The sequence below is a fragment of the Equus quagga genome, chromosome 22 (assembly GCF_021613505.1).
Source record: "Equus quagga isolate Etosha38 chromosome 22, UCLA_HA_Equagga_1.0, whole genome shotgun sequence".
Classification (NCBI taxonomy): domain Eukaryota; kingdom Metazoa; phylum Chordata; class Mammalia; order Perissodactyla; family Equidae; genus Equus; species Equus quagga.
In genome coordinates, this window is record NC_060288.1 from 2,590,811 (window position 1) to 2,605,619 (window position 14,809).

Here is a 14,809-nt window from a genome sequence, read left to right on the forward strand (position 1 = left end):
ACTACAGGTCAGGGCCAGACCAGACGCCAGGGCTGCACTGGGCTTGCAGCCGTGCTTCCTCGGGGGCAGAATGGTGCTTTCACGGACGCTGTGGCTGGCCTTGAGGCAGGCCAGGCCGGGGCCAGGGCGTGGTCCCCACCACTTTCCCAGGACTTCCATGGACCCTGGCTCCACATGGGTACATCGCCTCCCTGGCCCCTGGAGGCATTTGGGTCTGTACGGCCTACTCTGAATCCCTGACACTCCAAGACATGGTCTGTGCACCAGCAGCAGCTGCCTCCCTTGGGAACTCGTCAGAATGCGGACTCTCAGGCCGCAGTGGAGACCTCCTGAATCAGGATCCACATTTTAACACATCCCGGCTGGTTCGTATGCACATTGCTGTGTGAGAAGATCGAGAGTGGGTCTGACTGTGTGAATGTGTGGATAACACCCCTCTTCTCAGAGCACAGAGCCTGGCCCAAAGTAGGTGCTCAGTAAAAAATTGTGAGATGGCTACAGAAGGGTGTAGGTAGATTCATAGCATTTGTGACCATGTGAAACAGTTGGAATCCGATTGTGAGCAAAATAAGAAAAAGCTGTGGGGACAAGAAAGTAGCTGCCACAGGGCGCACACACTGTCCTCCCAGGCAAGACTGGAGCCACCTCAGGCACAAGACGAGGCTCAGAGAGGCCCAGAGCCAAGACGCAGGGCGGCAACTGCCATCAGCTGCCAACAAAGGAGAATGAGGAATTTCAGAACAGCCCTCTGTGCGCATTTGGTGACAGGACTGAAAACCCAGCTCAGGTCAGAGGGCTTCGAGGACAGCAGTGTGGTTCATGTACAGAACGATGTCCCAGAGCCTTCAGAAAGATTAAACTGGGTCCTTTGTCTTCTGCATAAGATGGCAGGAAGAGCATAATATTTTAGAATGATTTTTTTTTTTTTGAGGAAGATTAGCCCTGAGCTAACATCTGCTGCAAATCCTCCTCTTTTTGCTGAGGAAGACTGGCCCTGAGCTAGCATCCGTGCCATCTTCCTCTACTTTATATGTGGGATGCCTGCCACAGCATGGCTTGCCAAACGGTGACATGTCTGCACCCGGGATCCAAACTGACAAACCCTGGGCCTCAAAGCGGAACGTGCGAACTTAACTGCTGTGCTGCCGAGCTGGCCCTAGAAGGATTTTCATTGGGAAATTATTTTTCTTAGAACAATTCACTCCTTGATGATGCTCAGATAAACAACACGGTTCCAAATAAAAAATCTGCTGTGTTGATTGCTGGATCATGTCATTTCCACTGGCTTCAGAGGCTGGGTTGGGAGCTCACGGAGGGAGGTGACGCAAACCTGTGGTGAACGGGAGGCAGAGGTCCTGAGAACAAAGCTAAGGGGTTCCTTGTGTTCACCTTGTCCCCAGGGCCTGGAGTTCCAACAGGACCCACCTGGCACCAGGCCAGGACGCCGCAGAGGTGCTGGTTTGTTCCCTAGAAGGCAGGAGGTCCAGGCTGCAGGAAGACTCCAGCACCTTCTGAGAAAGTGGCTGCTTCTAAATGCTTTACTCACACCTGCTCCCTTGTCTTCCAACAGCTGTGTACTATCTAGCATCCCCATTTTCCCGATGAGGAAGCTGAGGCAGAGAAATGAACTGGTGCCCCCCAAGTCCATGGTGGTCAGTAGTGTGCACCTCTGATGCCCGTGCTCTGTCCTCGCACCACACTGCCGTGGCAATGACCATGTCCACCACCATTCCTGCTGCTACTGCCCGCTAACGCTTCTTAAACATTCACAGAGCCACGCACTGTTCTGGAGCTATATTTGTCTCATTTAATTTTCAAAAAACCCACGTGAAATAGGGTTTGCATCCCACATGCAAAATGGAGGAAGATGGGCATGGATGCTGGCTCAGGACCGATCTTCCTCAAAAAAAAAAAAACTCAAGTGAAATAAACACTATTATTATTATTACACCCATTTTGTAGCCAAGGACACTGGAGCCCAGAGAAGTTAAATAACTTGTCCATCTTAACCCCATCACGTTGACTCTGGAGACCTTTTTCTTTTCTTCTTCTCTCCAAAGCCCCCCAGTACATAGTTGTATATTCTAGTTGTAGGTCCCTCTGGTTGTGCTGTGTGGGACACCGCCTCAGCACGGCCTGATGACCGGGGCCTGATGACCGGGGCCATGTCCACACCCAGGATCCGAATCGGTGAAACCCTGGGCAGCCAAAGCAGAGCGCGCGAACTTAACCACTCGGCCACGGGCCGGCCCCTGGAGCCCCCTCTCTTAACCACCGTATAAGGGGAGAGAGAGAATGCCCATGTGAACTAAGTCTGGGCTTTGAACAGCTATAAAGAAAATTCAGATCATATATCTTATCAATTTAAATGCACGCAGCCGCCATCTGAGGTCTGCTTTTTGCCTGGCACTGTGCTCGTTGTTGGGAATACAGACGTGGGACCAGCTCCCTCGCCTCCTGATGCTCAAAGTCTCGAAGGAGCCCGGCTGCCTAGAAAGGAAGGGATGCAGTGCCAGTGGTGCTCTGAGGAAGGTCTTCACAGGGCATGGCAGGGCCGCAGGAGGCAGAGGTTCAGACTGAGAGAGCGTTTAGTTAATGACAACGTGCACTAGCAAAAATGCACTTCGCGGGTAACCCCACCACACCACATGTCACCAAAAGCATCACATCCTTCCACATGTAAGAAGGCGCTAGAACAGAAACAAGCTTCCTCAGTCAGAATCACTGTGTGTGCACCCGCTGAGACCCAGAATCCAGGGTGCGACTGGAAAGCATGGCCACATCCCCACTGAAACAGTAAGGCTGTGCTCCCCACAGCACCTCAACCACTTACTTCATTTGCTTGTCAGACAGATTGGCCATCAGGTTTTAGCCCCAACTGGGATAAGAGGAAACTGAGGCTTGGAGCGCTGAAGAGACCCAACAAGGTCAAACCTCCTTCTCTCCCAAGTCTAATTCCAGGGCGGTGTCTACTGCCCGTTGCGCAAAGATCTGAAAGCGCTTTGCCTTCAGGACACAGAAGACCAGGAGTCCTCTAGTCAATGAGCACACGCGTTGTGGTGCACAATGACAGCAAAGAGCATTTTCCTGCGTGTGGTTTCTGCTTTATGGGTGACCGCCAGCGTCCCTGGATGGAGCAGCCACGGCACAGCCAGAGAAGGTATTCACTTAGGCAGTTTCCCAGGCTTGCCTGACGACAGACAGGGCTTGTCAGACACAGATTCCCAGGGCCCTTCTGGGACCTCCCCACTCAGTTGGGCGGGCTGCGGGCCTGGAATGCTCCCGGCTGACAAGTGCCCTGGGGCATGGTAATGGACAGGTTTGAGGAACAGTGATTGCAGAAGCCCAACTGGATTTAAATCCACGTTTTGGCCCTCCCTGCCTGCTTTGGAGTTGTTCACGGATGACCTACGGTTCCGTAGCTTTCTCTCCTCTCCCAGTGACCAAGGGAAGGCTGCCGGCGGCATGGAAGCAAAGCGGCAAAGGGTCTGGATCTTCTCGCCGATGACAGAGGAGAGAGGGCAGGACCCTGCAGGCCTCCTGCTGCCACGTGCACCAGCCCCTGGCGGTGACACTTATGGGGAGGTCTCATGTAATCAAACCTCCAAGGGCTCTTGGGAGAAACTCTGCACTAATGAATTTGCTAAACTACGTTGGTATGTTCTGGAAAAGAAGGCGGGGTTGGGCTTTCAGCTCTCGTACTGCATTGGCTGGACCGTCACATGCCAAGGTGGAAACAGCTGGGGCAGAAGGGTCTGTGGCCAAGCTGCAGGTTAACTGTAAAGTACAGTACATTGCTCAGTGAATGGCAGCTTCTACCCTGGGAGTAGTAAAAGGGCGCAGTGTACTTCTGTGGTTTGGGCTTGCCTGGCCCTGATCCGTGCCTTCTTCTGGTGATGCCACCCTGACTTTCTTAGGTGCAAACAGCCCTCCTGCCATGCTGGATTGCCCTAGTGTGGGCTGACCCCACCCCCAGCTCGAGATGGGTCTAAGGCTCAGCTGCAGCCGGTATGCTAAGGACCCGGGTTGTTCTCTGGAGCAGCTCTCCTCTCTCTACCTGGGGCTCCATTTGGCTGTGGAGGCCGTCCCGCCCCTGTGAGGGGCAGCAGCCCAGGAAGGAGCTCACCCGGAGCAGAGTGGGCCTGAGAGGCCCAGAGAGCGCAGGTTGAATGGGTAACACTGTTTCAGGCCTGAACTCAGCCAGGCCCCAGGTACCCGTAGCCTTTTCAGGAGGCAGTAACACCCTTTTGTCTTGAGTTTGGTTGAATTGGGTTTCTATAATTTATAACAGAAAGAACACTCACAGTAAAAAAAAAATTTTTTAACCCTGTTGTTTACCTATAGGCTGGCCCTGCCAGGGAGCCCGCCACACCGGGACATAGGGACGAAGGGCAGCGGCTCAGGGTTAGAACTTGCCCATCTTCCTTCTCTGAGAGCTGAGTTCGACCCTCTCTGTCTTTACTCCCCAGCTGTCCTCTCAGCTCGGATGGCTAAGTTATAATGGACCAGCCTTAGCGATAGAAAGGGACTGATTCAACCATTCCTCCTGTCCCCGAAGTGTTTATTCTTTAGAGCCTTGTTCAAATTCTGGTGAGGGCAGCCCGGCTTTCGCGGGCAGTGACGCTTCGGTACTTTACAGGGTCTGACAACTCAGGCTGCCTGAGCAGAGATGGCTGGGGCCACTGCCCCCACCCCAAGGGTGAGGAAATCCTCAAGAGACCCTGGCCGTCCACAGATGTGGAACAGCCTTGGATGGAGCTACTTCTCCATATCTGCCTAGGCTGATCTGAGGAGAGTCAAGCTGTAGGGCTCCTTCTTGTCCTATTTAAGCTGTGCTGAACCCAAAGAGTCACAACATGGAAGCCACTTGGATCCCATTTTGTTCCCACATCACCTACAGGTCCAGGAGTCCCCTACCTTGAGGTCATGGACATCCTCAACTGTCCTGCTGCTCCGCTGCCAGCAGCCCCTCCTCAGAAGCCCTGGCCTGTCCCCCAGTACTGTCTGCTGCTCTTCAGGGCAAGGAACCAAAGACTGACCCCACCTTTGACAACAGCCTTGGGTGCAAAGGGGCGAGGACTCAGTTTGCACAGGTGGAAAGGAGCTCCAGGTGACAGGCAGGGGAGGGTTGGGCTGACCTCCAGACCGTGCTGTGCAGGTCTGCTGGGATGGGCTCCTTGTCAGTATTAACCCCCTGGGGCCGGGCACGAATAGCTCACATCCTTTAAGCAATAATTCTCCCATCCTGCTACTTCCATGGGTAAGGCAAGTACCTGAACAGGGAAGATGACGTTGGAAGTGGGGGGAGAGACTGGTCTTCCTCCGTGCGTCTGCCAGCCTCTTTCCCCACGGCCAGCCCAGAGGGCATGCGCTCAGAGCCCCTCCTGAGGCCTCTCTCAGCAGGCAGACAAACCTCATTAATCTTGGTAAAGTGAGTGAAAGCACATTCACCTGTCCGAGCCGGAGAATTAATGTTGTGTCAATAGGAAATTAGTGTTTACCTCTGGCCTTCACATCTTCCCTTTGCTACAAAGCCCAGGGCAGAACAGCCCAAACGCAGGACCACAGTCAGAGGAGAGAAAAACAAAACGCCCCAACACAGGCGCCGGCCTAGGCTGTGCCGGGGATGGGATGCCCTCTGAGGTGAGCTCCCCGGTGCAGGGAGAGGACAGGAGCCATCGCCGGCCTCAGACAAGCCGAGTGGTGACAGCAGTGCCTTGGGGTCAGAGATTCTCCATGGCCTGTGAGCCCTAGGGAGACATGCTTCTCGCCCCACCCCTGCGTGGACAAATAGACGCGGCGCAGGAGACCCCTCTCTCTCTGCAGGACACACGGCTGACTCTCACCCTAGGCAGTCGGCACATGCAGCCGCACAGGCCGAATGGGGCCACAGTACTGAGCGAGGAGCGCTGGTCCCAGGGTACCTGCTGTGCCAGGCACCATGTGTGGGGACTGACAGATGTTCTCCAAGAGTCCCTCCGAGCAGCCATTCTGCCTTTGTCTCAGAGATCCTGCAGTGCAGGAAAATTCAACAGCTTAGTCTCAAGGCCACACACGGGGAGGAGGTGGGCTTGAACCCAGGCCTGAATCCAAAGCCGGCGTTTCCCCCAGTCATCATCACATACCCAGTTTCACACTGGAAGGATCAGCCACAGCACCGAGGTCAAGTGTAAGGAAAGGAAGTCTCCGAGAAAGCCCCTCTGGGTCACTCTCCACGCCCCCACCCCCGGGAATGCCTCACCGTGGGAGGGGCAGGGAGAGGCAGGGCTGGGCCAGCTAACTCAGAGGGTGAGGGTGTGTGCATGCCTGTGTGCCCCAGGAAAAGAAACCAAACAGGCCGATAAGATCGCTCGTTTCCAGAGCAAAGCACCAATTAAACACAAGGCAGATGTGAGCAAATAAAGCTGTGGCGTCCAGAGAGAAAATCGATACTAGATTGTGTGTCCCGGCCCAATCATATCCCAATTAACGCCGGCGGGTGGGCCGGGCGGGAGGTAGGTGGCCGGCTGCCTCGCAGCGGGCCTCCCCGGGTGGGGGCTGCAGCCCCGATTCTGAGGGGCCTGTGTGGGCCGTGAAATGCGGGGGGAGGTGATAAAAGGGGCTCCCCTCAGTCACCTAGGCAGCCGGGGGCAGGAGGGCGGGCAGGGTGGGCGAGAGGTGCTTTGGGAGGGGGAGCCACTGGAAAGTAGACAACTCAGACCACACAGGCAGGCTGCTTGATATTTCACTTGCCCCCCCCCAAAGATAAGAGGCTTGCTTTTGGAAAGTGATAGAAAATCGGGCAAAAATGGGAAAACTGGAAAACAAATTTCTACTCCCAAGAAATTATATTGAAGCCCGTGCTTATTCTGTCCATATTTTATTTAATTCAGAAAGTACAGCAAGCAGTTAGGTAATTTTCGAGAGGGGTGATAAAAGCAAATGGCAAGGGTTTGCAGCACAGAAGCGGGTGACTGTGGGGGTGTTGTCCAGAACATTCCATGGAAGGGCTTCAGGCTTATGACCAGGGTACCAGGGACGAGGCAGTGTGACAACAGCCACCTGCCAATAGTTTACCAAGTTTAGCGGGCCCCCTGCCCCAGGGAGGTGGTTTTGGCACAGTCAGGACAAGTCAAAAGTGCCAACGTCCCAGGACGAGGAGCTCTGGCTGTGGGCCGGGTGCCCGGCCGCGAGGGCCATTACTGACCGTGAAGTCCTGCCCTTGTGGGCGTCAGGACATGCCCTGGCAAGCATGCCCTGCCACGAGAACTCCCACAGCTCCCAGGGAAAGGAGACCCAACGCTGTGTGGGAAGCAAAGAGCAAGGGTGGAGGAAAGGTGGCGAGTCGGTGGCAAAAAGGACACCTGCTTCCTCTTCCCTCCAGGAAGTCCCTGCAGCCAGGCCCTCCCGGACCCTGAGTGCTCCGGCCATGAGCCTAGAGGCGGAGGCCCTTTTCGAGTGGGAGTTTTGTGGGCGAAGGACTGCTGCCTGCCAAAGAGAAACGAAATTTGCTAGCCGAATATTTTTCAGACATTTTGCAAGATGCACGGCCTCCCTGACAATTTTTAATGTACTAACTGCCTGGTCCAGTGAGCTGATTAATTGGTGCTGGAGAGATCAATAAAAAACAGAAAATTAAAACAATTTTAAAGTGATTAAGTAGTTTAACACCTGTCTCCCGTCACGTCAGTGCAGGAAGAAAAATAAAGCAGGTGTCGAAGGGGCCTCCTGAAGCAAGAGAAAACAGCGCCTGCCGCGGAGAGATGACAAATCACAGCTGGGGGATCAATTGGAGCGCAGGCGGCCGTCCCCGGCCCCTGCAGCAGCCGCGGGGACCTGGCCCTGGGTGCCGCTGCAGAGCCGCCCCTCAGCCTGGAGGATCAAGTGTTCTGTCCAGACCCCGAGCCCGTGACGGGGGCGGGAGGGAGCAAGGGGCTGAAGAACATCTCAGCCCAGAACTCGGGACGGGATGGCATGGGCAGGCGCCAGCTTACCTCCCGCAACCTCATATCCGGCCATTTGGAGCTGCAGGGGGGTTCAAATCCAATGAGAATGCATTTGGGGAGCCGTCGGGTCAAGAGAAGGAAACAGTCATAGCCCACTAGGATGACCCGATCTTCCGTTCTGGAAGATCCAGGTCTCCACCCTCACGGCCAAGGGAGACAGGGCCTGCCGACCTCCACCTTCCCCTGGCCTCAGACTGTCTGGCTGTACCCACAGGGGTGCAGGGACCTGCTGGATGAAGCCCGAAGGCCCCCTGCAACTCCTTTGTGCCAGCCTCGCTCCTCTCGCCCCCTCCATCAGCCATGGCGGAAGTTGCACAGCAAGTCACTCCTTTCCCTTAGTTTAACGTATTTGACTCAAAATGACCGGAAGTAAACTCAGGGAATACAAGAAACTCTAAGACGATTCTTCTCCAACTTCCCCACCGAAGTTCTGACAATAGAGTAGAATGTACATGGATGGGGAAGCGACGGAGGGAGAATTATCGAGGCTAGAGGCAAACCCCCAAGGGAAACATTACACACAAGTCTCCTGTTCTACCTTGAAAGTGGACTTGAAGTTTGCACATGTCAAGTGCAGATATATGTCGTCATTCGGGTTCTAGAAAGCTGTAAGCAAGCTGTCCTGTGGCTCCCCTGCCTGGCCGCAGCACTACACCACCCTGGGGTGGGGGTGGGGCTCCGGCGTGCACACAGGCCTCAGGGCTCCTTGGAGGAGAGCCTGGGTCCTTGACACCGACACCCCCACCCCCGCACACGGACAGAGCGGGGCCCCCCTCCTGAAACCCTGATCTTACTACTTACTGCCTGGCGGGACGGTCACGTTTGTTTTCTCTCCAGCTGCCTGTTCCTCTTCAAGATCCCGGATCTAGCAGCTTTCACTCCCAAGACCAGGACAGAAAAGGAACTCCAAGCAACGACAGACAAACCTTGCAGCAGGGTTAAAACATGAAATCTTAAAAACATTTAAAAATGTGATTTAAAGACATAACAACGTAAAATGTTTGAAAACACTAAGGCCCTCAGCTGAACTTCTTCCTAGCAATCCACGCTTTGAAAGCCCCTCTCCTGTGAACACCTGTCACACTAAGTTTCAACGGCAAAGAAGTTGGTGGCAGTGGTCTGCACAATCACAGGGTCAAGGAGCAGGAGTTCCACTATTAGTTTCAAGAAAACACTTGACTAGCCATTTTCTCCCCTTCCCGTAACTTCCTGCTGGGTTGGGTAGTCCTGGCTATGCTTAGTGGTTGGGCTGCTCCATATTCATGTTTGGGACCATGTTAGTCTCAATGAAAAGGTGTCAAACCCTTTACAGCAAATTTTATGCCAATGCCAATCTCACAAAAAAGATTTCCAACCTTCAGCTATTGCCTCACTTTTTAAAATAATACACAGCCAAATTTCCACGTAACAAAATACAATTTCTTGGCAGTTCCTGCCACAAGCCACGACTGGTGATTTGGGCAGGTAGGAAGCTAACAGGTCCTGGATGGATCTTCAATGTCCATTTGCCGTGGGTGCCTACTCCAGGTGCACCTCTTGGGGGCATGGCTGACCCGTGGAGCCATCTGTGGCACCAGCGAGGGGCTGTGCTACCCAGAATGCAATTGCGGGGCCCAGCCCGGGTGCCTCACCACTCTCGGAAGCAGGCCCAAAGTTCTCGCCACGCGCCCTCGGGCCTGCAGCTGCTCCCTGCAGAGTGGGCCTCAGACTGACGGAGATGAAGTTTCCCTGCGCCCAAGTTCCAAACTCGGCTGTTTTGTTTCTGTTAAAATGCAATTGTTTTTCTCTGGAGCGTGTGGTGACTGCTCAGCGTCAGGAAGATGTATGAAAACCTCCACTTCAATTCAGCATCCCTTTTCTCCCAGACAAACACGGTCGGATTTTAATAAATCAAAGAGCCACACTGTTTAATAAAAATTTATTGACTTACAAGTGATTATTTATCAAAAGACCATTAATAGCAGGTACTGAAATGATGTGTTACTGGGTGGTGCTGGGAGACTAATAGGAAATCAATGCAGCCGGCCGGCCAGAATGCATATGAGACGCCCGCCCCCCGACAGCTGGCGCAATTTCACCAGCAAAATACACCAGGCGCTACTCCTGGTGCAATGAAAAGTTCCCCCTTTTTATTTATCGTTTACAAATGAAATGATCAATACTTTTAATCTAGAGCAAAATTTATTAACTTTCCCATCGGAGAGAGACATATTGACTGGGGGGAGAGGGGTGGTAGTGCAGTGGAAGATGGATGGCGGGATGGTCAGCTCTGAACCTGTCCAGGAGTCAGTGTGCGTGCAGGTGCCCATGCAGTCCAGATGTCCCAGGCCACACACGGTGAGTGCGGCTGGAGAAATCGAGTGTGCCCACCCAAGACGCACAGCAGGCAGATGGGACCCATGGCACAGTCGACTCTCTCATGCATCAGGGCACAGCTGGAATCACTATCCCACAGACAGCTGAGTTTTTGGTCAATTCCAGGAAGAAAATGGTAGGGTTTATAGTCCCAGAAGACTTATGCAGAACAACAGAGTTAGCGCACACCCGGTAGGTGCTGCTATGAAGGGCTGAAACGGGACACACCCGAGGACTCCTGCCATTGGTGTGGCGTGGGCATTCAGTGCTCTGCAGAGCACTCCCCACCACCTCACATCAAGCCTCTTCTAATCTCTGACCGGCAGGAGGAGGAAGTGGGCTCTGACAGAGCGAAGAGTCAAGTTCCAAAGCTGCTTCTACCATGTCACAAGGATGCCACCTCAAACTGCTCCATCGAGCTTAGCTTGCTGAGCTCTGGCCTGGCTGACAGGCTTCTCTGTCGGGGAATTTTACTAGCCTTTTTAGAAAGTTCCTTCTCTAACTAGGTGAAAAAAACACCTCACGTCTGAGTGAAAAAAGTCTTTCCAAGATCCACAATCAAACCTAGCCAGGCCCACAATCACCTAAAACACTGAGGACTCTCCTCCACACGGGGGCGCGCTCTAGTGGAGCGGAGCTTCGCTAGCCCCAAAGTTGTGAAGTTATTTCTGAACCCAGATGACTTGAGAGCTTAAAGCCAAAGCCTGAACTATGGTTTTAAAAATTATAGAAATTTCAGAGGTGGAACGGGCTTTGGAGGTCATTTAGCTCAAGTCCTTAGTTACAGATCAGGAAATAGAGAAATACAGTCACAACAGCAAAGGAGTAGCAGGTTTGGAAGTGGGACTAGAAGCCAGCGTGTGCTCATCTCACTAAGTAATTCCATTTGGTTTTCTTCCAAGATTGTCCTCATCGCTGCCGGGCTCACAAGAGTGGATTCTGTACTCGACATGCGTCTTTGTCCTTATTCTTAAGTGCCATGAGGTTCACCACTCAAGACCAACCCCGTCATCTCAAACCAGGTGTTCTGACTTCTGGATTAACATGGGGCCTGCAGGGACCCCAATCTAAAAGGATGGAGCAGTCTGATGAGTCTGCACGCTTGTAACAAGCACCAAATAAGTTTGGGCGATCTCTCTTTGGGGGTGTAATTCGCCTCCCTCTGCTGAGTGAGAGAGGAACAAAACGCTACCCAGCCCCCACGAGCACTTGTCATGGAGCAGGGGTCTGAACCAAGCTCCCCAGCACTCTGCTAGGTCATCAGCAATGGACAGGCTTGCTGAAAAGAACATGAGAAAACTAAAAACAAAGTATTAAAAAACACCTGTGAGAATCACTAAATGGCAGCTTTTTAAAAAGGGAACTTGATCTTCAAGCCCAATTTTTAAAGATCATTCTGGATAGCTTTTAAACTCTGCAAATATCACCTCCTGTAAGCTGAAAACCACTTTACTCCCGAACATTTTGTAGAAGAGTTCATAACAGCCTGTTCTTACAGTCCTAATAGTGTTTTTATTTGAGAGAGAGAAGAATTTCTCACTGGCTAGCAAGAGGGCGGGGAGGAGGAGCTGGGGGCTGTTCAGGGAGGCAGTGGCACCGGAAGGCCACCGAGGTGAGTCAGACTAAGGGCAGGGAGGAGAGGCCACCAGATCGGCTGCCTCAGGAGCAGGGCTTCACTTCCCCATCGCCAAATGGCCCAGAGGGCAGCCTTGGAGAGGTGACACTTAGAATGGCTTGTGCAAAGACCTGGAAGGTGTGTTGTGACTGCCATGCTGGAGCCAGGGGAGGGTGCCGGGGGGATGGAGAGATGGGCAAACGGGGGTGAGGCAAGGCTCTCCTCCAAGGGATGTTGAAATTGGTGGGCACTGGAAGCAAGCGCTGGCAAGGGATGCTTGGCTTCGGATCTGCCCTCACAGGGACTGCAGGCGGGCGCAGGAAGCCCAGTTTCTCTCTGGCCGGATGGAAGCCCAAGGGGCACCAAAGATCTCGTTGCCCCTCCTGCCACCCTCGCCAACCCTTCTAGAACCGCTGCTCCTCCCTGCTCCCATATTCCTCATTGCTTCCCATTGTCCTTACCTCCATGCTGCCCCTGCCACCTTCACTCTCTCCCCAAACTCCACCAGTGGAGTCCCCACCTGTGCAGAGATCCACATCTCAGTCTGTGCTGAGAACTCTAAACTCATCAGAGAGAGATGCAGATGTCACACAAGTCGTTTACCGTCTTCCCAACAATACCTGTCCTCATCCCAGAGGTCACGTGGATTTCCTAGTCCCAACATTCTACAGGTGTTCAAGTGAGAGAACTGTAACTCTGATTAGAAACCTGTTGCTTAGGGGTACATCTAGGGGAGAAAGAGTGAAGGGAAAAACCCCTCAATTCATTCACCACAGAAGACAATTTTATTTACTCACAAAACAAACCCCAAGCCCTGGGCAGCAGCTCTGAGCTCAGACCTTGTCCTGCCGCTCTTCACAGACCTGTCCTTCACTCCCAGTAGCCTCCCACCCCCACAACCACCCTGTGAGGTACGTATCGCCACCCTTCCCCTCCTGGTCCAGGTTAGAGACAGGGAAACTGAGGCACATGTTAACAAAGAGAAAGTCACACTGGAGTTCAGGGTGAGCGTGGAGTTTGAGCGCAAAATGCCTCTTGGCGGCCACTGCACACCAGTCACTGGCCCACCTTGCCTCTTCCCCTCCCCTTTGGTTACTGCCAGTGGGCAGCAGCAAAGAATTTAAAACTTCATTTTGCTGAAAACCCCTGCAGACAAGTTTTCTTTTTATCAAGTCTGCAGAGCTCCAAGGCTGGCGGGTGGTGTTCAGGTTAAAGCGAGCCGCACTGCCTCAGTGGTGCCTTTCCTCATGGGTGGGGAGATCCTTTCCCCAGCAAAGTCCCTGGCAGGTGGCCATCTGTAACAGACCAACATCCTAACAACTCGGATACAGGAATGGGGCCAGTTTTCCCCAACCACTCAGCTGTGCATGCGCACAGGTGGAGAGCTGACTTTAATGGCATTCCTCCAACGGACTTATGGTACAAGAAACAAGAAGGCATCTCGTCCTGGGCAGCAACACCCAGCACTGTTCACTTCAGACGGCCAGCCCAGGATCCCGGGGCGGCTCTGAAGAAGCTGGAGTCCTGGGCTCCAGAGCAGCCGGAAGAGCCCTGGAGTCTGGAAAGGATGCAGCAGTGGGGGCAGAGGCGGCGACAACTCCAGCTGGCTCACGTGTCAGGATTCAGGCGCGGCAGCCCCAGCCGGTGCGACCATGGGCTCAGGACCGGCTCCTGTCCTCGTGGTTCCCAACAATCATCTTGCTGTACAGCCTCTGCTGCTCCTCCTTGAATGCATCCTTCACCTTCTCCCTCTTCAGCCCCCCATCCCTGGTGGCAGAAAGACTGGCTGTAACAGCAGAGCAGGCTTCTCACCCGCCCTCGCGCCACAGCCAGATGCACATGCTGCTCAAACACCAAGAAAAACCCACCAGAAACAAAAGGACTCCAGGGCGCTCTCATCAGCACAACCTCAGAAACTGGCCCTGGACTCCTGGAATGCGCCCTTTCTACCTTAAACTCTCACTCCTGCCCTGGGGTCAGAATTCCCTACCCATACTGAAGGCACTTTGTAATTGCTTAGTCTACCAAGGAGTTTAAAATTCTACTGGAACATTCATCGCCACCTGACAAAAGATAAAGGAGGCATTCTGGCACCATGGAAGCTGAGCCAAGCTTAGGAAATATTGAGACTTAGAATGAATCTGTAAGATTTATCTGTGAAATAATACCTGTAAAATCAGACCCAAGGATTCTCCAAATTCACCCAAACAACGAACACGAGGGGAAATACAAGTTCTTACTGCTTCTGCGCTCAAGGGCCGGTAGTGTAAGGGAACCCAAGTGACTCTCAGAGTTCTGGGCTAACACCCCAGCACCTCCTCCAACACCCCAAATAAATCCTGCACACTTGGACTTGCTTCTTCAAGGTCCCACTCCCACCGTCATCCCACCTCCTTGCCTAACTCTAGAATTAGCATCACCTGCAGTAACTAAGGAAAATCCCAGCCAACTTTTGTCTTTCTGCTATACTTTTTTTTTGAACTATGTTGGTGGTAGTGGCGGAAAAAGTCTCTGATGAAGCCCTACCACTGACAGACTTACACTAGGGAGATGCACATCTGCTACGCACTCGAGAACCCACAGCAAAGGCACTGTAAGCAAGGAGCCCCTTGTCTTTACCAGGCCTCAGTGACAGGGAACATGGAGCAGTGGTGGAACATTCCAGCTCCAGTAGCCTGTCGGACCTGAGCCTAAAATCTGGCTCTGGTGCTTAGTCTGTGACAACAGTTACTGAGACTCTGAGTCTCAACTTCTCACTTGTAAAATGGGAGTAACAGTTTTATCCCTCATGGAGTTATTGCAGGATGAAGTGAGGTCATCACGTAAAATGGGAGTAACGGTTTTATCCCTCATG

General features: G+C 53.1%; 1 protein-coding gene across 4 annotated transcripts in view; it reads right to left on the bottom strand.

The window, feature by feature from the left end:
* Positions 1 to 9,886: 9,886 nt before the first annotated feature.
* The window catches only part of GPAT4 (glycerol-3-phosphate acyltransferase 4), a 38,707-nt gene continuing 33,784 nt past the window's right edge, over positions 9,887 to 14,809 (bottom strand). For all 4 annotated transcript variants that reach the window (XM_046648423.1, XM_046648422.1, XM_046648425.1 and 1 more), the window contains one exon: positions 9,887 to 13,722. In XM_046648423.1, the coding sequence (XP_046504379.1) occupies positions 13,614 to 13,722 (109 nt within the window). In that variant the 3' untranslated portion in view covers positions 9,887 to 13,613. The remainder of the gene's footprint in view (positions 13,723 to 14,809) is intronic.